General features: G+C 37.2%; 1 protein-coding gene across 1 annotated transcript; it reads right to left on the bottom strand.

Moving 5' to 3' along the window:
• On the bottom strand, positions 1–22,057 carry LOC764900 (hybrid signal transduction histidine kinase L). The gene is made up of 4 exons (XM_011673651.2): positions 21,994–22,057; positions 6,149–6,371; positions 5,372–5,469; positions 1–3,526 (listed from the first exon to the last, which is right to left on the bottom strand). The coding sequence occupies exons 2-4, from the start codon at positions 6,231–6,233 to the stop codon at positions 2,744–2,746; spliced, it is 966 nt and encodes a 321-aa protein (XP_011671953.2). The 5' UTR covers positions 6,234–6,371; positions 21,994–22,057; the 3' UTR covers positions 1–2,743.
• Between the last annotated feature and the right edge of the window lie 4,470 nt (positions 22,058–26,527).

The following is a 26,527-nucleotide window of genomic DNA, read 5'->3' as shown; positions in this document are numbered from 1 at the left end:
TTTTTTTACTGGTTAAGATTTATTGCAAGTGGAAGTGCGATTGCTTTTCATGCATACAAAATGTCTATTATCATTCCAAACTCGTTGCTCTTACAAACTCCATCTGCAGATGTTACATACAACTGTCTCTAGCATTAATGTGTACAATGTTGAATATCAATCTTTTCTAAGTACATGAACTTGCTTCAACTGTGTCATTTCATGAAGAAAATGAATCTACAGGAAAGCAGTTGGAGTTTCTTTGCTCTTTGACACACTTCTTTTATTGCTTTAAATGCACACATGAATTAAGTTTCAAAACAATTCATGACCTTTAAAACACTCAATATCTGGACATTCCATTTCATTTCAATACAGAAGACAAGATTTAGCTCACTATTAGCTTAAAAGGGTCGAATGATAAAAATAAGGTTAATTCAAAGTGTTACACAATCACATTTCCAGAGAATTTTTCATTAAAAAAAAAAATGTCTTAGTAATTTTTTTTAAAGTTACAAATTAATGATACAAATTTTATGAGGTATTTTCACAACAGTTCAGTATCCCTATATTTATATTCATAAAATATTACTTTTTTAATAAAATTTAATACAGAATGACCCGAAAATGACTTGCTATGTCATTCTGTAATAAAGCTATATGTGATGATGTTTGAGGATTGCTTTGCCCTACTGCTAAGAAAATATGTATACTGTTAAGCTTGTAAGTAAGCAACCAGGGGACAAATGGCTATAAGTCCTCTCTTCCATGGACTTGGTAATGAGGATTAAAATGATCTGGAAATGACATTCTGTAAACTTTGGAATTGACCATAATAATAATAATAATAATAATAATAATAATAATAAATTACATTTCTATAGCGCATTATAATGAACAGACAAAAACAGTACCACTTTCTAGTCTTCACTTGTATCTTACATACTATACAAATACCACATTGTAAATGCCATGTACAGTTTAGGAATAGAGTGTTAACATGAAGGAAAAAAATAATATCAGATATATCTGTTCAATACAAATAACGAATAGTTAGAGAGTCATATTTCAATGTGGCTGTTTCTGAAGTGGAGTATCAAACTAATGAGAGGAAAAAGAAATGGGGATCTGTTGGGTTATTTTACGCTGGATGTAAGGTGTTCCATGTTGCTATACTGCAATCAAAATATGAGCTTCAAATATTACCTCTATAACGAGATATTGCAAGCTAAAATACACTCTCAACTAGAAATATCGCAATCTGTATTGCCTTCAAGACAGTCCAAACACCCTCGGCTAGCTACCGCCTCGGGCGTGTTAGACTGTTCCAAAGGTACCTTGTTGGGTAATTATTACTAATGCCGTCACTGCTGTGTATTATTGGTATATTAATGTACTATACTATACAGTTAATCATGAAAGTATTGTGATCCTGTATTTTGAATTGATTGTGAAGCAGGAGAGATTTTCCAGTATTCAGATAACAAGTATTTACATGAACATCCATACACACATCTACAGTCTTGTGAACGAGAACGAAATAAATTAGCTAAAAATATGCAGCAAAATATGAACACTATTGCATCTACATGTATAATTCTATAGCATGATCAAATTGTGAAATTTTATTTGCATCTCAATAAGAATTACTTATTTTTCCATGTGACTTAATGAAAAGCTAGGACCAACTTTTTTGTTTTTTTTCAACAGCTAAAAAGTTATAAATATGTACAGTATGTAGAATACCGGTACATAAACACAAATATGAATACCATCAACATTTTTTTATATCAAAATCTTCTTCATGCTGCAAGTTACATACATGTACATACACTGATAGTTGTACATGAATATAGTTTGTTTATATAATGGGCAAGAATGGCTGGAAAATAAGATCTACGGATATCTATTTCTTAATATAAATCGTCACATCAAAGGAAAACAGGGCATTGTTTCATGAAATCTTCACAAGTACAAGTTCACTGACATCCCTTTGAAACAAGTCTTAAACTTAATACCTGCATCTCAATGGGATGTCGCTGAACTTGTACTTATGACGGTTTTGTGAAACCCTGACCTGATCTCCAATAAAGCGTCAATAATTTAGCCTTTGATGGAATTCTATATTGAAATGAATTTCACTTGTTCAATGTGTTTTACACATTGTACACGTCAGATTAATTCTTAGTATTTATATCAATTTCAGTTTTAAAACACCTACACTTCACCATTTTACATACATGTAAATACACCTAATTCATACATACTTAAACCTTTCTGCATATTAACAGAATGACATTTTTTGCATAATGATTGTACTGGGATATCTTAAATTTCAGAATGAAAGTATAAAAGCAGTTCATTAATCTTTGGTCAAGAATCTAATACTTGTGTATAACAGCTAACCACAGCTCATTAAAAAAAATTCACTACAATCAATAAATTATAATTACACTGTCACCATTAATAACAATTAAAAAAAAAAAAAAACCTACAATAATCACACAAAGATCATAAAACTATAGCAAAGTTCACAACTTTCTAGCATTCTTTCCTACAATTTTAGGGGGAAACAGTTTCTCTTCTTCCCTCAACTTAACAAATCATTTCTTTTCACAATGCTTCACTTTCCTCATCTAATAGAATCTTTCATGTTTTGTTACCATGGAAAAACAATAACAGCTACATGTAATACATACATGTATTTCAACCAACATTCAATGCATACTATATATTCAAGGTAATACATTTGTGCTTTATTCTATTACTTCATAATAGGAGGTAAACTATAAACAGGATCTTCCATTTTTCTCATCCTCTGCAACTTTTTTTCTCCTTCTTTTGCACTTATCTCTTTTACGTCGTTTTGTTTTGTCCGTTTTTCTTTGAGAGAGCTCCTTGCCGAACCTGCGGCCTCCATTCTATTACATCTCTCTTTTTGAGATTTCTGAGAAGATCTAGCGCTTTGAGTGTTATTAGGCAGATGGGTCTTTCTTGCACTGATTTGAGCATTATGCTCGTTCTGAGAGCTGTACTCAACATGAGAACTAAGTTTAGACTTTTGGTGCTCCTGTCTGTGCACTTCAGCATGTTTCCATTCATCCTCCTTACGATCCATCTTCCTGTGATGTTGGCGATGATGATGCTGCTGATGGTGTTCCCTCCTATGAACTTGTTGTTTTGTAACAAGCTGAGACTCTACATGTAATTTTGAACCCTTTTGATGAAGTACATGTGTTTGATGGTAATGATGTCCTCTTTGTGTCTCATGATGATGGGAGCGCTCATCCCGGCTGACCTGGAAGGCATCATCTTGCTCCTGCTTGTAGCGTTGATGATGCTTTGATGGAATACTCCCTCCTCTGTCCTTATCCTTCTCTTCCTTTTTCCTGAATGAGTCTTGAGTTCCAGGTCTATGTCTTCCAATGCTTTGATTCTGGAGGGACCGAGATGAATGCCTGTGCTTGGAGTGCAGACGTTCATCATCTCTATTACCCTCACAAGTAGTGGTGCATCTGGGGGAAGTTATATGTATTTCTTTCTCCTTCTGAAAAGATCACAGAAAGAAAAAAAATTCAAGTCAAACTCGGGTTCGGCAAAACCCATAATGACAACGTGATACACATATTGTACGTATGATATGAATGAATGTGTTGCTCACATATCTTACAAATGGACTCTTGGATAAACTGCACTTATATAAATAAATGAAATGAAACACTAACATAACAACAACAGTTACTTAAGGCCATTGAAGGCCTATATTTAATAACTGAAACAAAGATGAAACAGCATATTTAAATATCTATCTTTAATTCAGGCAGGGATTTCTTTTCCCCAAAAAGGTCAATGGCAGACATGCAGAAAAGCTGATTTCCTAAAGTGATTTTTGCATAATGTCCTAAAAATAGATTTTGACAATTTTGATATTTCATGTCACTTCATATTACTTATGAGTATTAAAGGGGAAATTCAAAGAAAATCACAAATATGTCAACTAATGTATCACTAGAAACTGGTAATCTAACAGATGGCCATAATACAAGGTTTAGGTCAACTCCATATCAGGCGATTTATAAAAATACAAATACAACCACCTCCATAGCAGCTGGGATATACGAGAGATTCGCCAGAAAAATAACGTTGTTTTAATGACGTCACAATATGGACATCCCATAAAGAATGAACATAATTGCAAAGCTATTATTTGTCAAATTATAATGAGTTTAGTGTATATAAATGTAATGGCATTTCAAACCATTCAAAAAGGGATATGACCCGATTCTGATAACTAAAATCTTTTGCTTGTCAATACACAGGATTGGGGTCAATTAACAATCAAAGAAACCAGACTTTCAAATTATAAAGCCCCCGGAATGATATTAAGGACGGCATTTGTTCCCTCTTGAAACACCAAACATACAGCGGTGTGTGCAGCTGAATATACAATGGCGTCTTCTTTTGTTTACAAGCGACAGATTCCTTTATTTTTGCATCGCTGCATTTGTCATCAAAATAAAACCATGCACGGGTTTAGAGTGAGGCAATAGATTATACATTTAGCCTGATGGTAGTGAAGTAAGAGAAACAACTCAAGAGAAGATGAAAACACAGGCTTGTGGAAATCATGTCTATACTGTGATCTCACACATCTCATGCAGGGGCTGTATTTAAGCATTTTGTTATTTATAATAGTCATTACTTTGAATGTTTCCAAGCATTGAATTTTGATAAACTTGTCGAATCAAAGTTTCAACTTTACAATAATGAAAATAAAGTTAATTTTTAAAATCAATGAATATCTACTTTAAGGAGTAGATAATGAATCACAATGAATCAATAACCCATAAAAGTGCTCTCATGGAAAGTGTGAAATAAGAAATTTCAGTCATTTTTCAATACCAATAAAGGCTAGTTCAGATATGACGCAGTGAACCTGTGCAAAAAGTCAGTTTTTTTATGTGTATGAATTGCACTGCAGGCAACATAGGACTTGCATGTATTCACTGAGCTCTGTGTTATAAGATACAGAAATGTGAAGTCTACTTCACTCTATGTTATCATAAAAAAAAACAATGCGGTATTGCCTCCTCATATCTGAATGAGCCCAGTGAAAAAAATACACGGGGCTTGGGGCAAATTAGCACCTGAAATGCTAAAAAGAGCCCCCGAAAGTCATAAAAGAGCCCAAACAAATTTGCATACAGTTCAATGCAAAACAATTTAAAAAGTGTTATTTTCATGCAAGCAAGCTTGAAAAGTAGCCCCCGAAATTATTAAAGTATTTTTTTCCCTAAACGAGCCTCGACATAGGCCAAATATGGCAAGAAGATGAGAAAGTGTCTCTGCTTGTGATGGCTGCTTGTGATGGCTGCTTGTGATGGCTACTTACCCTTAGTGAGCGTCTTATATCATCTTGGGTACATGATGCACCACGTGATATCAGTCTGGAGTCCACACATGGCTGGCTCGTCTCAATCTTCCTCTTTTCTGCAATAAATAAGCATTTCTCTTTCTTAAGTCCACACGCATGGGAACATAGGCGGAGATCTGTAATTGATATCTATTGTTCATGGGAGGATGATCTATTCATTCCCCCTCCCCCCTGAAAAATAGGTATTAAGTAAGGATCTACACGCCCGCATGGACTTGTTGTTTTTCAATTTATAACAAAGTTTGTGTAACTGTGTCTGTAAAATATCAACTTTCACCAGACAGAATTTAAAAAAAATCAAAATGATCAAAAGTATATGAATCATGAAGTGTTGGTTAAGGTCATTGCTTTACGGAATTTCTTGTGCATGAATTTGGTCAAGACCAAATCAATACCAGTAATCAGTTCTTCTATTGGCAGTGAAAACAATACAAGGAATACATCTTTCAAGCCTGATAAATCTGTTTTCCCCTTTGTCCTCTTAATAAATGAAATAGTCTATTGCAGGATACTAAAAATTATTGAGAAAACATCCAGTAAATCCCTTCTACCTTTGGCAAGGACAAGGGGGATGACATATGTTGAGGGTGTTTAATTACCTCTTTTTGAAACAAGTTCTAGATCCTGTCTCTACTTGGAGCTAATCTAAAAATAAGCATGATTGCAAATAAGTAAATAAATAAATAATTAATTACTGTAATTAAATCTACAAGGCAAGAATAATAATGAAATTACCATTGGTTGTATTGGTGGAGACACCTTGGCAGTTGGTGGGTACATACTGCTGGGACGGAGCACTGGCTGGGCACACTTGCCCCATCGGACATGGATCGCATCACATGATCATCACCATGGCAATGAGATGGATTAGAGGGATACAAGATGGGATGGTTGGCTGCTAATGGTGGAAGTGGTGATGGATTGGGTAATCATAGAACATGACTCATTCATAGGCAACCTGTGTAATACAAGGGAAAAGAAGCTCAGTGATATCTCATATTCCTTACATTTTATTCATTCAAAGTCGGATAATCAAATTATTAATAATCAACACATTGACTTCAAAATCTTAAAGAGATTATAGAGAAGGTACTTGGAAAGATAAAGGGGCTACATCGTTGAGAAATGACCCCTGCCCTTTAGCTATTTGAATGCTGGTCTACACCTTTGCTTGTTGCTTATGATTTGTATATTCTCTTGATACTACCATGGAGATATAAGATAGATCTCCATGATACTACTGTACATGCTATAGTGAGTTACTGTGAGTTATCACCTTTATCCTAGAATGTCTTCTTTTATCTAGGACTGAAAAACAGTAAATCAACAAAGTTTATGACTTCACATACTGATATTAGTATACACTAGCAGGACCCGTGGAACATCCACGGGATTCTAGGGGAGGGGGCCAAATAGATAGATTGAGGCCTGTGTGCTATCCAAAAAAAAATTAGATTATCTTTATATAGAGAATTTTTTATAATATATGCTGTTTGACTATGAATGGCGCATCGTAAAACAAACTATGTCAGATAGGATCTCGATAATTACTATTTATTTGCATTATTATTGTTGTGATTTCAATGTAGTTTCATGAAAAGACTACATATGCAGAGGCTTGGATTATGATTATGTTGGCATTGTTCACAAAATGTGTATAATTATTTTCAAAGTAAAGATTTTACGCGAAAATTGGACGGTTTGTGCACAAATTGACTCGACTGTGTGTGGGACTGTGAGTGTAGAATCCAGTGAAAGATTATTTTTTTTCGGGGACTCGATCTATATCAAATTTTGGGAAAATTTTTGGGGGCTACTTTTTTTATCTTTCGGGGGCTCATTTTTCTTGGGCTAATTTTTCATTAATTCATTTAAAGATGCAGTTTGTTTAGTTTAGTAGCGTAGTGTTACGTAAAAAAAGGCGTACTTTCTGCGTCAAGTTTCTACGCCGAAAGTACGCGAATTTTGTTAAACATATTAAATTGTTTGCGTCCATCTTGCGTACTTTTTTGCATCCCTCAGGGTATAGTAACGTAGGCCAGCGTACTCTCAGCTCAGCGTAGTTGGTACGCAACTCTATACTATGGACCCCACGCCAATTAGTGATCGACCTGCCAGTGTCACAAATAAGGCATTAAAAATATGCTCATCTGACCGTAATTAAATGCCTAAAACCCCTGAGCTTTCGGGGGTTCAGCCCTTTGTACCCGTGGACACCACACCTGCACTCAAATCGCTTTGAGTTACCTGACCCCCCCCCCCATACTTTAAAAATTGATTTGATGCAAGAACTGTATCATACTAAAAGTATTATCATGTTTTTAAACGACCATGACGACCGTCTGATTTTCTTGTGAAAAATGATTATCGAAATTCAGTATACAACTATACATGGCCAGAATAATCACAATCCAAGCCCAGGTTTCATACATCTATTCACGAAACTATATTGAAATCGGGGCAATAATAGCAATTGCAAAGTGTAGTTTAGACTCTCCTCACACCCACGGACAGACCTGGCTACTCCGGTCACCGCTACTCCATGCTCACACACTCAGCTCCGACAGCACCGCCGACAGCACCGCCGACAGAGGCGCTCAGCTGCCGTGGCAATACACTGTGGACTCACGGCAGTTTGCAACTGAACTGTCACGTGAAGGCGTACTATCACAGATCTATTTGCGCTATTCTTGTTGTGATTTCGATGTAGTTTTCATGAAAAGACCAATAAAACAGAAGCTTGGACTATGATTATGTTGGCATAGATCACAGAATTTGTATAATTATTTTCAGAGTAAAGATTTTACGTGAAAATAGGTCCATGGTTTGCGCCAGTTGTCGCAATCGCCTCGACTCGAATCGACTGTGGTGTGTGCATGTGTGTGACCTGAGAGCGTGTACACGTACACTGTGGGCGCCTGGCCTAAAAAGCATATCCTATAGAAAGACGCATAACACGGGTAAGCTCAACCCGTTGAGCGTACATATTGGCTACATCCCATCACCCGGGTGAGTCGTCTGTTAATGTGTATTTCTCTTACATGCTACAAAGCGTATCCTATAGCAAGAGGCCTTACTCGGGATATGCCGCAGCCTTTACAATGAGACTTGCTGCACCCGTTGACGCGAGTGGAGTCTCGTCCATCGTGTGTCTCTTCGTCTCTCTTTGATAATTAGACAGAGGGCGGGTGCACGCCTTGCCGACTCGCTCTTGCGGGTTCGTCGCCTCCTCGCAATCCGCGACGCCCGCCGTGCTCTCGTCCGCCCGTCCTCCCCGGCCGCCCCGAAACCGCGTTTAACGGCATGGACGTCGATCGCGGGGTCGACGTGGCACGCGGGTTACGGGAGACAGGCCTCGTGGAATTGTACCGCCCTCCCCGCGCCACGGCGGAGGCGGGCGGGGTCGGGGAAAGACGTTTTTGAGGAACCGTTTTGGCCCGTGTTGGACCCCCCGCGGCGATTTTGCGTATTAGTAATATAGACTAGCAGGACCCGTGGAAAATCCACGGGATTCTAGGGGAGGGGGCCAAATAGATATAGGCCTATGTGCTATCCAAAAAAAAATTAGATTATCTTTATATAGAGAATTTTTATAATATATGCTGTTTGACCATGAATGGCGCATCGTAAAACAAACTATGTCAGATAGGATCTCGATAATTACTATTTATTTGCATTATTATTGTTGTGATTTCAATGTAGTTTCATTAAAAGACTACATATGCAGAGGCTTGGATTATGATTATGTTGGCATTGTTCACAAAATGTGTATAATTATTTTCAAAGTAAAGATTTTACGCGAAAAAATCGGACGGTTTGTGCACAAATTGACTCGCCTGTGTGTGGGACTGTGAGCGTAGAATCCAGTGAAAGATTTTTTTTTTCGGGGACTCGATCTATATCAAATTTTGGGGAAATTTTTGGGGGCTACTTTTTTTTATCTTTCGGGGGCTCATTTTTCTTGGGCTAATTTTTTATTAATTCATTTAAAGATGCAGTTTGTTTAGTTTAGTAGCGTAGTGTTACGTAAAAAAAGGCGTACCTTCTGCGTCAAGTTTCTACGCCGAAAGTACGCGAATTTTGTTAAACATATTAAATTGTTTGCGTCCATCTTGCGTACTTTTTTGCGTCCCTCAAGGTGTAGTAACGTAGGCCAGCGTACTCTCAGCTCAGCGTAGTTGGTACGCAACTCTACTATGGACCCCACGCCAATTAGTGATCGACCTGCCAGTGTCACAAATAAGGCATTAAAAATATGCTCATCTGACCGTAATTAAATGCCTAAAACCCCTGAGCTTTCGGGGGTTCAGCCCTTTGTACCCGTGGACACCACGCCTGCACTCAAATCGCTTTGAGTTACCTGACCCCCCCCCCCTCCCCCCCATACTTTAAAAATTGATTTGATGCAAGAACTGTATCATACTAAAAGTATTATCATGTTTTTAAACGACCTTGACGACCGTCTGATTTTCTTGTGAAAACTTGTGAAACTATACATGGCCAGAATAATCACAATCCAAGCCCAGGTTTCATACATCTATTCACGAAACTATATTGAAATCGGGGCAATAATAGCAATTTCAAAGTGTTGTTGAGACTCTCCTCACACCACGGACAGACCTGGCTACTCCGGTCACCGCTACTCCATGCTCACCACTCCGACAGCACCGCCGACAGCAGCGCTCAGCTGCGGTGGCAATACACTGTGGACTCAAGGCAGTTTGCAACTGAACTGTCACGTGAAGGCGTACTATCACAGATCTATTTGCGCTATTCTTGTTGTGATTTCGATGTAGTTTTCATGAAAAGACCAATAAAACAGAAGCTTGGACTATGATTAAGTTGGCATAGATCACAGAATTTGTATAATTATTTTCAGAGTAAAGATTTTACGTGAAAATAGGTCCATGATTTGCGCCAGTTGTCGCAATCGCCTCGACTCGAATCGACTGTGGTGTGTGCATGTGTGTGACCTGAGAGCGTGTAATACACGTACACTGGGCGCCTGGCCTACAAAGCATATCCTATAGAAAGACGCATAACACGGGTACGCTCAACCCGTTGAGCGTACATATTAGCTACATCCCATCATCTGAGTGAGTCATCTGTTAATGTGTATTTCTCTTACATGCTACAAAGCGTATCCTATAGCAAGAGGTCTAATTCGGGGTACGCCGCACACCCGTTACAATAGGATTTGCTACACCCGTTGACGCGAGTTGATTCGCCTCCATCGTGTGTCTCTTTGTCTCTCTTTGATTAGACATGCAGAGGGCGGGTGCACGCCTTGCCGACTCGCTCTCGCAGGTTCGTCGCCTACTTGCAATCCACGACGCCCGCCGTGCTCTCGTCCGCCCGTCCTCCCCGGCACCCCGAAACCGCGTTTAACGGCGTGGACGTCGATCGCGGGGTCGACGTGGCACGCGGGTCACGGGAGACAGGCCTCGTGGAATTTTGCCGCCCTCCCCGCGCCACGGCGGAGGCGGGCGGGGTCGGGGAAAGACGTTTTTGAGGAACCGTTTTGCCCCGTGTTGGACCCCCCGCGGCGATTAGTGGTATTAGTAATATAGACTAGCAGGACCCGTGGAAAATCCACGGGATTCTAGGGGAGGGGGCCAAATAGATAGATAGAGGCCTATGTGCTATCCAAAAAAAATTAGATTATCTTTATATAGAGAATTTTTATAATATATGCTGTTTGACCATGAATGGCGCATCGTAAAACAAACTTTGTCAGATAGGATCTCGAAAATTACGATTAATTTGCATTATTATTGTTGTGATTTCAATGTAGTTTCATGAAAAGACTATGCAGAGGCTTGGATTATGATTTTGTTGTTCATAAAATGTGTATAATTATTTTCAAAGTAAAGATTTTACGCGAAAAATCGGACGGTTTGTGCACAAATTGACTCGACTGTGTGTGGGACTGTGAGCGTAGAATCCAGTGAAAGATTTTTTTTTTTTCGGGGACTCGATCGATCTATATCAAATTTTGGGAAAATTTTTGGGGGCTACTTTTTTATCTTTCGGGGGCTAATTTTTCTTGGGCTAATTTTTCATTAATTCATTTAAAGATGCAGTTTGTTTAGTTTAGTAGCGTAGTGTTACGTAAAAAAAGGCGTACTTTCTGCGTCAAAATTCTATACCGAAGGTACGCGAAATTTTTAAAACATATTAAATTGTTTCCGTCCCTCAGGGTTTAGTAACGTAGAACAGCGTACTCTCAGCGTAGTTGGTACGCAACTCTACTATGGACCCCACGCCAATAAGTGACCTGCCAGTGTCACAAATAATTAGGTATTAAAAATATGCTCATCAGACCGACAGACCGTAATTAAATGCCTAAAACCCCTGAGCTTTCGGGGGTTCAGCCCGTTTAACCCTGTGGACACAACACCTGCACTCAACTCGCTTTGAGCTACCTGATCCCCCCCCCTCCCACACACACACACACTTTGAAAAAACGTTTTAATGCATTGATTTGATGCAAGAACTGTACCGTAAGTATTATTGTCGATCAGTATCATTTTTTAAACGACCGGCTGATTTTCTTGTGAAAACTTAATTTTGAAAATTGATTATCGAAATTCAGTATAGAACTATACATGGCCAGAATAATCACAATCTAAGCTCAGGTTGCATACCTGTATGAGTCTATTCACGAAAGTATATTGAAATTGGGGCAATAATAGCAATTTCAAAGTGTTGTTTAGCTTCCACTCTCGATCCTCACACTATGGACAGGCCTATCCATTGCTCACACACTCAGTCACAGCACCGGCTACAGCACCGGCGACAGCAGCGCTCAGCTGCAGAGGCAAAACGTGTGTGGATTCAATGCAGTTTGCAACTGAACTGTCAGTCACGTAAAAAACTTTACTTTGAAGAATGATTATCAAAATTCAGTAAACATGGACAGATTAATACCAAAGTAACCCTGCTTGCATACCTCTATTCACGTAAACTATATACAAATCACGACAATCATCATAGAATCGGAGTCGAACCGACTGAGCTGTGCGTGTGACGGTGAGCGTAAAATCATCGCAAACATTATACACGTACGTTCGTACACACAGCAGGTCCGCCTGGCCTACAAAGCATATCCTATAGAAAGACGCATAATACGGGTAAGCCGAACCCATGAGAGCGTGCATATTGGCTACATCCCATCACCCGGTTGAGTCGTCTGTTGATGTGTATTTCTCTTACACGCTACAAAGCGAATCCTACAGCAAGAGGTCTTACTCGGGATACGCCGCAGCCTTTTACAATGAGACTTGCTACACCCGTTGACGCGAGTGGATTCTCGTCCATCGTGTGTCTCTTCGTCTCTCTTTGATAATTAGACAGAGGGCGGGTGCACGCCTTGCGGACTCGCTCTCGCGGGTTCGTCGCCTCCTCGCAATCCACGACGTCCGCCGTGCTCTCGTCCGCCCGTCCTCCCCGGCCGCCCCGAAACCGCGTTTAACGGCGTGGACGTCGATCGCGGGGTCGAGGTGGCACGCGGGTTACGGGAGACAGGCCTCATGGAATTGTGCCGCCCTCCCCGCGCCACGGCGGAGGCGGGCGGGGTCGGGGAAAGACGTTTTTGAGGAACCGTTTTGTACCCGTTTGGACCCCCCGCGGCGATTAGTGGTATTAGTAATATAGATAGTCAAAATGACCTCCCGACAGCCCAATAGACTTATCACTGCATATTCTACCCTGGTAGGTATTAGTCTGCATGCACAGACTATAATTTGAGAGCTTTGAGCAGAGCCTAGATCTGTCAGATTCTGGCTATGAGCAGCTTAAGTACAGGGCCTATATTGTATTCTCATATTGCAGACACTGTTACACACAACGACAGATGAGGGTTTGTGGCTGCTAACTAGTACATGAAGTTCTATCGAGTATGGTGTAAATTAAAAGTGTTATTCATGAGCAAATCTCACAAAATGGAACAAAAGTTTCACCATAGTATGCAAACCAACCATTTCTGTTTATCATACAATGTATATTGAAACTTCTTCCCCCAGAACAATAACGATGAATTTAAAAGGAAAGTTGTAATTTTCTTCCAAGTAAATGAATGAACAGTTAATTAATCAACAGACAAAAGAATCACCAAACAAGTACAACTTTCAACAAATGCAGAACCCATATTTACAATATACATGTAAGAGGAATTTGGGCAGTTCATAACACAGATTCTAATCACATCTTAACATAAATCATGTTTTAAAATTCCACAGTAGGTAGGTTTACTGCAAGTAACAGTACATTTTATACAATCAGATGTCCTATGAAGAAAAGAAAAAAAATCTCTTTTCTGCTTTTTTTCATTAAAAATTATCTCAAATCCTTCCATCAGGTATTTTTTAAACAAAATGTTCTTTTGATACAAGCAATTTACAATACAGAGTTACATAAAAATGAGACTCTCTGACCTGTGTCAAGAGGTGTTGACTGAAATGAAGATGATGTTTCTAGGTACAGCATAAAAACTGTGTCAAAGATCAGTTGATATTTAGGCTCAGGTTACTTGCAGTATAAATTACATTTATTTCAAGCTCAAATTCTTATTTTTTTCCATTTCCATAAATTCCAACTTAACATCAAGATCAGGCAATGTTTAAGATAGTTGTTTACCAACAAACACACCTACTTGTTCCTAATAAACTGCAATTTGAAGGTGAATTCTTTTCTTTCCATCCTGTTTCTCAACATACATGTAGCCTGATTGGCAACTAAATGAAAATATGTTCATCGATTTCACACTTCATGCTATGATTTACTTTAACAAGACCTCATCGATCAAACTTACAAAACATAGGAAAAAATAATTACCCAGAGTAAACTAAAACTACTGGTAGATAGATGCAGGGTACAGTAATTATATGATAATGTGGCAAAATACACTTTTATTTAAGATAATTTTATATGGAAACATTTTAAAAGAGCTACTTTCCATCTAAGATATCTTTAGATAATATAAATGTATAGAGAAATAAAAGACAAAATCAGACAAGTATACGGTACATAAATAGACTGTGATACCCCCTCTACCTTCTCCACCTCATACAAATGCGTTTCTAGGTAATATAAAGAAGAAAAAAAACGCTACACAAATGAAGTCAATACACTCCTTTAAACTAGTTTAAACCAGGCAAGACAATAACAATTTTTTGCTCACAGTTGGGTTTTCACCAAAGTTGCATTATAATAAAACCTACATGCATTTACCCTGACAATTTTCATTTTTTTCTTTTTGTTACTACATGTACTTCCATTATACAGAGGAATGCTGGGTATTCTTACATAACTATGAATGATGAAATCACTGCCTACATGACATTTTCCCCTATTGAGTATGTCAATCGAGCGAATTGAGAATCATGTGCAACTATCTGGAGAAGCATCCACTTGTATCACATCAGTCCACAGAAATGCAATTCCCTAGATTAAAGTACAGTGTAGAATGAAATTCCTAAATACTCTATCTACATGTAGCTCAACCATGAGAGCCAATGCTAGTGCATTTTGTACCTCAATCAATGACCCTCCTGAAATATGCAAATACAGGGTGGCACACATGTACAAGTACCCAAGTCTCTACTTATTCTGTTTCTATCAGGAAGGCATTCCATCAATTCATTAGTGTTCTACTATAATGGCACTGGATGAGAGAGAAGATGAGATGAGAAGATGAGATGAGGCAGATACTGTGCCTATGGCCCCATCTTCAATCAAGCACTACCAATCCAGTGCTCATCCTCAAAACACAACCCAGTCCTGAGATGGACAGTGGACTCAGGTGCATCTATTATGAAAATGAGACCACTCTCCTTTATTTCCTCTGGCTGGCAAATCAAAGAAACAACAATAATGAAGTCGGCCTTTTTCATAAAAAAGAGAAATTAGGAGAATCTATATTGGGATTTGTAATATACAGTTAACAACTTATTTATTATATTCCTTGTAAATTTGATGTGCTTTATAAATGCTTTTTGTATTAAACTCAAGAATAAAAGGGGGACTGGTTGAAATTATAAGGCCGTTGTTGAATACTTTTTGTAATGTATTGCTGTGTACTGTAGGTTTCTGCAGTGGTTATTAAACATACAAGCACATATAACGTACCGGTACACAAATCTGCACACAAGATATAGTGGGGCAGGGAGAAGGGGTTACAAATGAAGACAGTGGTTTTTAACAGCCAACATGCTAATTTCATCGCATGATGCTAAAATTACCATGGCACTCATTTTGCCTTGAACATACAGTGTACATGTACATGTATGTACAGTACAAAGATAAAGACCATCATATTTTTCATCATCTCCTTTTTCAGGGTATGTGGATATGTCAGTTCACAGAACCTGTGACATTTTGTGTACTAGGATTGGAATTAAACAAAGAGTACAAAGTATAATCAAACCTGTCTTTAGCGACCGCCCAAGGGAAATACAAAACGTGGTCTTTGTAGACAGGTTCCTTAGGTACATGTTTCAATGAGAAACCATTTCCAAGGGAAACAAAAAATAAGGTCTTTGAAGACTTTTCCTTGCAGCATGAATGACTGATACATACAGATGACTCAATATAAACTATAAAGATGACTCAATTGCCAAAAGATTGCTCAAAAAAATTAAACAAAATAAATATGCAGACATTTATTAAAATGATACTGAACCAGCTGATTCCTTTAAAAGGAATTTATTTTCAACAAAGTATCAAAATATCAAATGATGCAAGTGAAAAATAATACTTCTCCATTCCACAATGGAAAACAGTTACTAGTATATATCTTCATGTATTGTAACTTTTATTTGTAATTATATCTAGAAATGTGTCCAGTGCTTATTTATGTATTATTCAGTATTTTGACAGTTTCAAAAGTTTATACACAGTTATTTGTATTTCTCACATATTGACCTTTTAGAATAACTTCTAGACAGTTTACTCTAAAATGCATTTGCTTACAATGTACATTTAAATGCAATTGCACCATTGCCACTCCAATACTGCTACTCAGACTTGAGTAAAAGAGGACTTGAGCCTTCTCGACAAGGTCCTTGACTTGTTTCACAATAGCTCTTCACATCTCTATTGAAAGGGTTTTAAGAGCCACACTCTGAATTCAAACCCCTCAGGTTTTCTCTTGTTTCCTTCAAAGAGGAAACTTTACTGGTTCATTGTGCCATGCATTGTCAGTGTAACTGTCAATATTTATGGTTTTGTTTGTTGCAGGGAATATTAATGGACCAGCCATAGAGATAAGGCGGTTTTGTACTCACAATGAAGTAAGATTTTTAAAGAATGGATGTTTGAAAGCCTCAGTTTATGGAATAGAGCATAAATAATAAAAATGCTATTGACCTAAAAGCGGTATGAACTACATGTTGTATATTGGGATGCACTGGTATTATTCAGCAAACAAGAAAGACCTACACCAACAATGATCCAGGGAAAAAAATACTTTAACAATTTCGGGGGCTACTTTTCAAGCTTGCTTGCATGAAAATAACACTCTTTATTTTGTTTTGCATTGAACTCTAGGCAATTTTGGGGGGGCTCTTTTATGACTTTGGGGGGCTCTTTTTGGCATTTCGGGGGCTAATTCGCCCGAGCCCCCGTGTATTTTTTCCCTGCAAAAATCTTCCAACTGGTAACACAGAACATTCTTCAAGATACATTTTTTCTTGAATAGATACTGTAGTTTACATGTAGATCAACTAAGCATCGAATACTAAAACCTAAAAACTTACCACACAATTTGTCCGTTTTCACGAAGTGACGGTAGTGAGGAAAATCGTCACGCAAAGTGAATGCAATTTTTTTTCACTACCGTCACTTCGTGAAAACAGCGACGAATTATTTCATGAGATTTGTGGGAAATTTAACATGCATTGGTCATTAATCAATCGGTACTTAATAGAAGACGCAGAAGGGAAAAGTTCCCCTTCACGTTTACAACAGCTGCTCAGGTCAATAAAACAGTCTGAGAAATTCCAATTGCAATCTTTACAATTTACAGAAAGTGATGAAGTTATTGATTTGGACATTGTACTGGTAGGGAGTCGCTGACCGTGGTCCGATAACATTTAGCAAGAGTAAAATGAAAATCAATATTGTTATCCAGTTTTGCTAACCTCCAAGCATGTTGGTGGCATATTGCGAACAGTGACAACACACACACACCACACTACATCAATTTAACACATCTCTCATGATCTCTGCATGGAAAGTCGGAAATATGATGGCAAATTATATACAATGATTTCATGAAGTAGACCTACACTGGACATACATTACATGTAGACAGTCACAAGTTGTACAGACCCAAATCAACTGTACTAAAAAATATTCAGTTATTAAGAAGATAAACTGGAGTTCTCCTAAATATAGAAAATAAATTCTCACAGAATCCAACATAACTTACACTGAATGTTCAAGATTACAAATAAATGACATGTGCTAAACAATTTTGGTAGAAAATGTATGGTGGTCGAGCACAGAAAGAAAAGGAAATCTGGGTATTACTGTAGGCCATGCAGACACCGAATACATGCTTAACACAGGTCACTATAAAGTACTATATATGTACAAATGGGATTTGTAGTTGTTTTTTAAAAAAATCTTTTGACAGGGTAGCCCATTCACCAACAAGTAGTGGTCTTCCATGGGGCCCTGAATGAACATATTTACATAGTTTATAACATTTATACAGAACAGTTACAAAAATAATACTCGTTTGCAAAATAAACATATGATGATGATGATGCCCAGTAGGTCTATGTGTATGTTTTTATTTCACTGGTTCAAATAACCAATCTACTGCAGGATAAACAATATATATCCTTAGTAAATCATAACAATTTTCTCTCAAAATACAATTCCCATACCCAGGGCTGTCAATTTTGGGGAACTGCTTCGAGGGAGGTTGTATGCATATTTTTGTTCTGCTAAACGGTAGTTTTTTTAAAAGGGGGCGTTTTAAAATTTGAAAAATCGCGCCAAATTTTTTGCAATGACTCAGCTAGCAGCTGAATAAGCAGGGGGGGGGGGGGGGGGGGGTAAGAGCACATTTTGTTCTTATTTTTTCCCGGTATTGGCGGGAGGGTTTTTCATAAACCGGGAGATTCTACATGGAAGCGGGAGAACGGGAGGAAAGGCGTATTGGTGGGAGTCTCCGCTACGAGCTATTGGGACGGCGGGAGAATAAGTGTGGTGGCATGAGACTCCCTCCAAATGCGGGAGGGTTGACAGCCCTGCATACCAGAGCTCAAGATTATAACTTTAATGTTATTTGTGGCTTGCATTGTTTATTTTACATGCGTGTTTGTATGATTGATGTCTTCCTGTACAAAATATACCTTTCTTCTTTTTCTAAAGATATCAGTATTCAACTGTGTTTAAACTCATTTTCAAAAGAGAAACATGGCAAGTGAATTGTGGATAAATCTCCTTATACATGTATAAGATGTTCTTTTTTTTTAAAACAAACTACATGTAGATACTAACTACATGTATACTTCTAAATTTGCAAGAGAGTGTAATAGTTCTTTATTTATCATAGATTTGTAGATACATGTAAGAATCTGTTTTGACATACATTTCAGGTACTTTGCTGCCTGAATATGAAGATGTACGGGCACATCGCTACCTGAATATCTGTTAATGGTTACCCGAATATTGGAAGATTGAAAATTCCCGCCTCGTAGGCCTATGATTTTCTACATCATTTAGGCCTAGTTAATCATTGGGTCTCCATAAATGGATAAACAGGCAAACAGAGAAATCCTCTTCATACAAGGGAACATGACCATGGTGCAATATACATTTAACAACTAAATTATACATACCCTTACCAAGTTTGTAATTGTTGAAGTCTCTCTGATTTATGTCTCTTGAGAATGTGACATATTGAAGCTTACAACTGCAAGTATTCAATAAAGGCTCTGATTCAACCAGTCCCCACCTTTCATTCCCGAGTTACAAAAACACAAAAACATCAAATTAAAAAGGGGTATGAATAATTTGGTTGTTAACTGTAGATCAACTGCAATTTTTATTCTCATTTGTTGGCTTCATGTACATGTATACAGCCATAGACTAGATAAGTTATAATAATAATAACAATAATAACTTTAAAAGTATTTATAATGTGCCAACTCCACATGAATAATGTGCTCAAGTTATGATTTATTAAATGGTGTACCCGTACATATGTACGAACGGAAGTCTTCACAGATTCATATTATTATTTCAGATCCATTGCTTTTTATTTGGAATTTCAGCAATTTTTATGCCTCCGCTACAAAGTAGCCGGAGGCATTATGTTTTCTGGTTGTCCGTCCGTCCGTCCGTACGTACGTCCCGTTCTCGTGATCACGTTATCTCAAGAACCAATTGATAGATTCCCTCCAAACTTGGATCATGTATGTATCTTACAGAGCCAATGAACTGATTAGATTTTGGGGTCACAAGGTTGAAGGTCAAAGGTCACAGGGCTCATTATGTATGCAAAAAATAGCTCATGATCGCATTATCTCAAGTACCGGTCGATAGATTCCTGCCAAACTTGGGTCATGTATGTATCTAACAGAGCCAATGAACTAATTAGATTTTGGGGTCACAAGGTTGAAGGTCAAAGGTCACAGGGCTCATTATATATGCAAAAATAGCTTGTGATCGCGTTATCTCAAGAACCGGTTGATGGATTTCTGCCAAACTCAGATCATGTATATACAGAGCCAATGAGCTGATTGGATTTTGGGGTCACGAAGTTGAAGGTCAAAGGTCACAGGGCTCATTATGTTTTCAAAAATAGCTGTGATCGCATTATCTCAAGAACCAATCAATGGATTCCTGCCAAACTTTGGTCATGTATGTAATTAACAGAGCCAATGAACTGATTAGATTTTGGGGTCAAAGGTCACAGGGCTCATGATGTATGCACAAATAGCTTGTGATCGCATTATCATGAGAACCAATAGACAGATCACTATCAAACTCAAGACATGTACATGTATCTTGCAGAGCCAATGAACTGATTAGATTTTAGGGTCATCAGGTCAAAGGTCATGGGGCTCATTATGTATGCCTATAAATAGCTTGTGAGTGCATTATCACTAAAACAGACAGATGGATTACAATCAAACTTGAATTTTTTAAATTGCTCTATGGCGGAGGCATCATTTTCGACTGCGCGCAGTCAAAATTCCATCTAGTTCTTAATATTTCTTCATAGATTGATCTAGATATATAGCAAGGAAAAATATCTTTGCCTTTTCTCACTGTATCAGGTCCTCTAAACATTTCGGCTACTGGTCAGCGTTTACATTTAATTTAGATACAAAAATGCTTTGCATTCCTAATCCTAGACAGAAATAAGCGTCTGGTAATATTCTTTAATAAAACTGACATTCGTCAAATTCCCCATAGAGGCGGTCAGAGGAGCCAGATGTAATCTCAGCGGAATTAACCGTCAATATCAGAGACTGAAGCTTTCGGTCTATCTTAATCCTAGACCGAAAGCGTCAGTCTCTGATATCGACGCGTTGTTCCGCTGAGATTACATCTGGCTCCTCTGACCGCCTCTGTACATAGACTGAAGTACGTCCTATAGGGTACTGTGCGAGATGAATGAGATATGCAATAAGTTTTTTCCACCTTTTACGTTTTCACAATCCTTTTTGGCTGCGAAATTACATTACATATTATTTTTTAGAGTAAAAATTATAATATAGTATGTAGACTACTTTGATTTACGCGTGTGTTCAGTTAGCTTAGTTTACGGTCGCTAGCTAAACACAAGCGCGCGCGTGTGCGCACCCAACTGTCGGTACGGTAGGCCTATGCAATTGTATTGTGCTTCAGTTTGCCGTGAATTCTGTAAGATAGTGCATATTATAAGTAGGTCTAAGTTAGATCTATATCTAGGGTTAATTATAAATCTTCGTTTTTAGGAAAAATACTCTGAAAATCTAAGTAGATCTAAGTAAGAAAAATCAACACGAAACAGGTAACAAACATATTGACTTTTAAATCATGACCTTTATTTGGACATTTGATGAATATTTACTTCATTTTGGCATTCGGGTATGACTTTTACTTTTAAGCTATCTCTACACCTGAGTTAGTATTCAGGTCAAAGTTTGGATAGACTTCTGAACTAGCGCCTCTAGATCTAGTATTTCAATGAGTTGGAAACAAGCAGCCAAAAATGAGACTTTCCTGCGCGCTGCCTTCTCAGAATACCGGCTCCAGCCCAGGTCTGAAGCCTTGGGTCATGTGGGTTGGAAGCCACCCTGCACCACTGCACTGCTAGGCCTAGATTTATACACGTTTCCTGAATTGATCGACAACCGAAATCCCCGAAAGAAACTACACGGCCAGGGGCCGGGGAAACGTGAGCAATAACTGTGTGGCAGTTTCCTCAACTGCTACATAAATACTCTCTAGGCCATATCGACCGCCGGTCCCTAGAAACACGGATTATTTGAATCTCGTCTTTAAGCCCACATGATCTACGAAATACATTACCATTTTTTAAAGAATTTAATGTAATAAACATGGTAATAGCTCACCGAGTAAGACTTGGGTTAGCATCGGTGATAATCAGTCTTCAGCGAGATGGAGACAGCAGTAGCTAGCTAGCTGCAGTGCAGTACATAGTCGCATAGACTAGTCACCGCGCGCTAACGTACCTAGCCTGCACATCTCTATTCCACTGCTTGCACTGCACTAGCACTGCGCAAGTTTCTGCAACGAAGGCTACAGGCGTGTATTCCTCTAACATGCCTGTACTGTTGCAGTCATAGAACGTGTGCGCGGAATTTAGTACACAGTTAAGTTGGAAGCGCAAAGAACCGAGGACATGCTATGTGACGGTATTGGTTACGATGTAACTTTGAGACAAAAGAGGTTAAAATACTGAGAAAACAGCTGAAAATCTCTGTCAGTCCACAGTTACAGAAGACTAGACTGACAATATTAACTTATACTGACACAAAAACAACAACCAGGGAGAACACTCTCCCCGATACAACTGAACAATCAGATATTTATAGTTTAATCATTTGTCTGATTTTTATCAAACTTCCACTTAAACCATGCAACTACATGGAAAAGAGGGTCAGTTCCTTTAGATTCTGCTCATATTGTCTATTTCAGCTTTCTGTTCATTCTTGCAATTTTTTCTAATGATCCGAAGGCAAGACCAAAAGCTTAATGTCTCATTGTCTGTATTCATTGCTATATCCTTTCTCTCTATATCATATACTCCTTTTTAAACTATTTCCTAATTTCATCTTTGTTTATCTACCCTCTCTGTCCATGTTAGGACAGCTTCTGTCTCCTTGTATTCCTACATCCCAGTTGCAGTCCCCCTCTCCCTCTCTTTTTCTCTCTTTTCCTTTTTTTCTTCTCTCTCTTTCTCTTTCCCATTTCTTTTCCGTTTCATCCATTCCTGATTGTACTTTTTATCAATGAATAATAGTTCGATTGTAATGTTACCATATTCTACATTATGCATCTTATGAATTGTCACTGTGTTATTGTAAATTTTGCAATTCGACTTTGCCACAATTAAGTATTTTAATAAACCATTTTGAATTGAATTGAATTTTCTTATACCTACACGCATTAGTTTATTCAATGTTATTACACCTCTGAATGAATGAATTATTTTCACAATTCATTTTGTATTTGTATAAATATAAAATACAACAATTTATTACTATGTTCTTTTTTAATATGTACAAAATTCGGCAATTCGGCCAATTGACAGCAAATGAATTTTCCAAAAAACTATTACTACTACTACTACTGCTACTACTACTACTACTATTATTACTTCATTATTAAATTCATTGTACGTACATATCACGTTTTCACACAAAAAAAATAAAAAGAGAAATGAAAAAGCAGCTGTGTTCAGATCTAGTAGTCATGCCATTTATTAAAACATAAAATTGTGCATGCTTTGTGACATTGACAAGCATTCTGTGCACAAGTAACAAAACATACAATGGTATGAAAAGAATGGAGAAATGAAAAGGAGAGTAGAAAACACTGAGGCATATAACAGTCATGGCACTGGTGTACATCAATGATTAACTCTTCAAATCCTGGCATGCAAAGATAATTAAATTATACTTCCTCTTGCCTGATTTTCGTTTATATATTAGAGAGTCATTCTTTAACAAACCATTAAGAAAATGATAGAATTCAACAAACCATACAGAAAATGATAGAATTCAACAAACCATACAGATAATGATAGAACTTTAGAATAATCAGCAGTATTCATGATTGACTGAAAATTATACAAATATTTTATACATCTTTTTTTCCCCAAGAATGTGGTATATCTTAAGTTAACAGTACTAAATAAACATTATGTCTGTTCCTTGGTTACACGTTACCTTCACCATTATGCATCAATATATTTACAAACTACAATCACCTTAATCAGCGATCTCTACAAAACTTGACCAACTCTCTATCAAAGCCCAAGTATATGCATACATGCCAACATTTGAAAATCAGAAATCTGTACAAATTATGCTATTTTTAAAAAAAAGAGGAACAATCCTAACTCTCCTATTCAATACTACAGACAAATTTGTACAGGAAGAGGAACACCTGCATTAAAATGATAATTATCTTCTCCCAAAAAGAGGAATGTTCCTCTTTAATCTGAACAGTTGGCATGTATGTATATGGCCCACGTATTTGATGATTAGATCAATCTATGTAGCGCAGTTATTGTATAAAATACTCAACGGTGCTGATGATGAAGAAGAAAGAAAAAATACCGGTACTAGGCAATATATAATCTGTACTTGTTAATAGTAAATAGCTCGGATTTTAAAAAATAACAAATTCTCAATTATCATATTAAACATTGAGAAAGGCACTTTATTAAATCTTAACATAATAAGCATTGTACATAAAGTTATTACAAACAGCCTACCTAATTATGAACATTCAAAAATAAAACTTTTGTTCCTTTTTCCCAGCATGATCTTAATCAAATACACTTGATGCATGACCATAGCCATGTTTCACAAATCACTACTCCCTTCTTTGTACAAAAGAATATACATGTACTTAGTTTTCAAATTCCTAATTCTACACCATGCAAGACAGCTAGAGCGTCTCATGAACATCAAAGCATTCACCGATCACAACCAAGCTTAACTACATGTATCTTCCTTTACAAAGAAAATACATCATATGTTATCATTATCAAAATTTGGCCAAATAAGTTTCTTAAAACTTTTTGTTTTCACATGAATATCATACTTTTTTAAGACCTTTAAAAATTACAGAACATTGAACATGAATGACAACAAGCCTTTTGTAGGGAATCCCCTAACAATTACAGGTAAAGATAAAGTTGAGTTCTGGTCATGCAATTGCATTGTGAAAGAAACGTTGTGTAATCAATCAGAATAGGTTGATCTTCTATGATCTAGCATATAAGTATTAGTGTGTACTGCAAGGTTCTGGAATCATCAAAATGATAAGAAATTTGGCCCAGTCTTAAAAGTTAGAAGCACTGGACACAGAAAGATGTATATACGGGACTACACAAAACATGCGACATCAAAATCTGGCCTGATTTGTATGTTACATGCCACATTTAGAATATTAAGGCGCCATGCTTTTCAGAGAACATTTTTTATCTGATGTTCTTCCACACTTGCATAATAAATATGTACAATGATAAAGCTCACAAATAATTTTTCACCTCTTCCCAGAACTCAACCTTCTCTTTAACTATTGCAGGGGCCGCCAATACTAGCATACGTTTACCACTCCTCTTTAATCATTTGATCTAAATCGTTGTAAATTTTGTAGATGACCTTTATATCCCATATGTACAAGGAAAGACCAAAGAGCAAATATACATGTAATAACAGTTATTGATCTTCTTCATTCTTCTGTATTTACACCAAAATGACCATACACCATGGACAAAAATAGTCAGGATTAGAAAGTAATTTGACACTTAACGTGAAAGAAAGAAGAAGAGAAATCAAAAACAATTTTGTTCATTCAATTTTGAACCAAAACTAGAGGGTATATTTTGGTTAACAATGACCCTCAAATTTCACCTGTACTTTAAAGTTGAATAATCCATTCACAAATGTCATCAATGCTTTTGTTTTCTTCTAAACTCTAATTGGACAATGGATAATAAGAGAGAACAGTAGGTAAAATGAAAAATATTGATAACAGATCTGAATGAAAAAATTAAAATAGAGAATACAACAAAACTTTCCTCCCCTGCAAAATATAGTATAGATAACATAGGACATTTAAGATTAGAAATATAATTGCAGATAACCAAGTTTACTTGATTCTGAAGGCTCTTCTTTATTCAGCTCAACCATAAGATAGTATTATGTTCTGTACAATATAAACAAACAATAACAAGCCACTTTGCTTTATGATCATTCTGTAGTCAAGCTCATTAAGACCTCAAAGACCGCAAAGACACAAATATTTGAAGCTACAATTCAACAAGTCTTTTTTGCCCTGCTAGAACTTGAAGACAGGTACATGTCCATGAAGCAACTTAGAAAGCATATTCTACATGTATGTACAGACAAGAGGATACATCAATCTATCACATGCCAGGTAGATGCGTGGTAATTACAACAAATAATTCTTACAGAATCTTACCGAATATAAAAAATAGAAGTGGAATTTTTAGTTAAAGAAAAATTTGGCCAGTTCATATATACAGTGCGTCCCAGAAAAAACGAAACCGAGAATTATCAATGTTTTATCATAACTTAATCACAATTATATTTAATAAATGACACATATTTGTAAAGCTTAGATCATCCTTTTTCATTTGATGCAACTCATAAGATACACATTCCATGCGTAAGTGATTAAAAACAAATTGAAGGAAGGTTAACATTGGCGAAAGGTATCTGAATTTCAAAGAGAAAATCACATTTCTAGAAAGTTCATTTTCTGCCCTTTCATATGACACCTCAATAAAAAAAAACGAGCCAGGAATAACAAATTCTGTTTGTTTAAAGTAATGCTTGCATTTCCATAATTTTATTAAACAAAGACGAAAGACTTCATGCATGGCTG

Source organism: Strongylocentrotus purpuratus, unplaced genomic scaffold (assembly GCF_000002235.5).
Source record: "Strongylocentrotus purpuratus isolate Spur 01 unplaced genomic scaffold, Spur_5.0 spur5_scaffold_5, whole genome shotgun sequence".
Lineage (NCBI taxonomy): Eukaryota > Metazoa > Echinodermata > Echinoidea > Camarodonta > Strongylocentrotidae > Strongylocentrotus > Strongylocentrotus purpuratus.
This window is presented reverse-complemented; position numbering and strand designations above follow the sequence as displayed.

Bases quoted from the DNA above. Each gene is read 5' to 3' on its own strand.
- LOC764900 (XM_011673651.2), bottom strand. From the start codon at position 6,233: ATGGGGCAAGTGTGCCCAGCCAGTGCTCCGTCCCAGCAGTATGTACCC. The intron at 5,470-6,148 runs GTAATTTCATTA...TATTTATTGCAG, and splicing joins CTCCACCAATACAACCAATG to AAAAGAGGAAGATTGAGACG. The intron at 3,527-5,371 runs GTAAGTAGCCAT...TGATCTTTTCAG, and splicing joins ATATAAGACGCTCACTAAGG to AAGGAGAAAGAAATACATAT.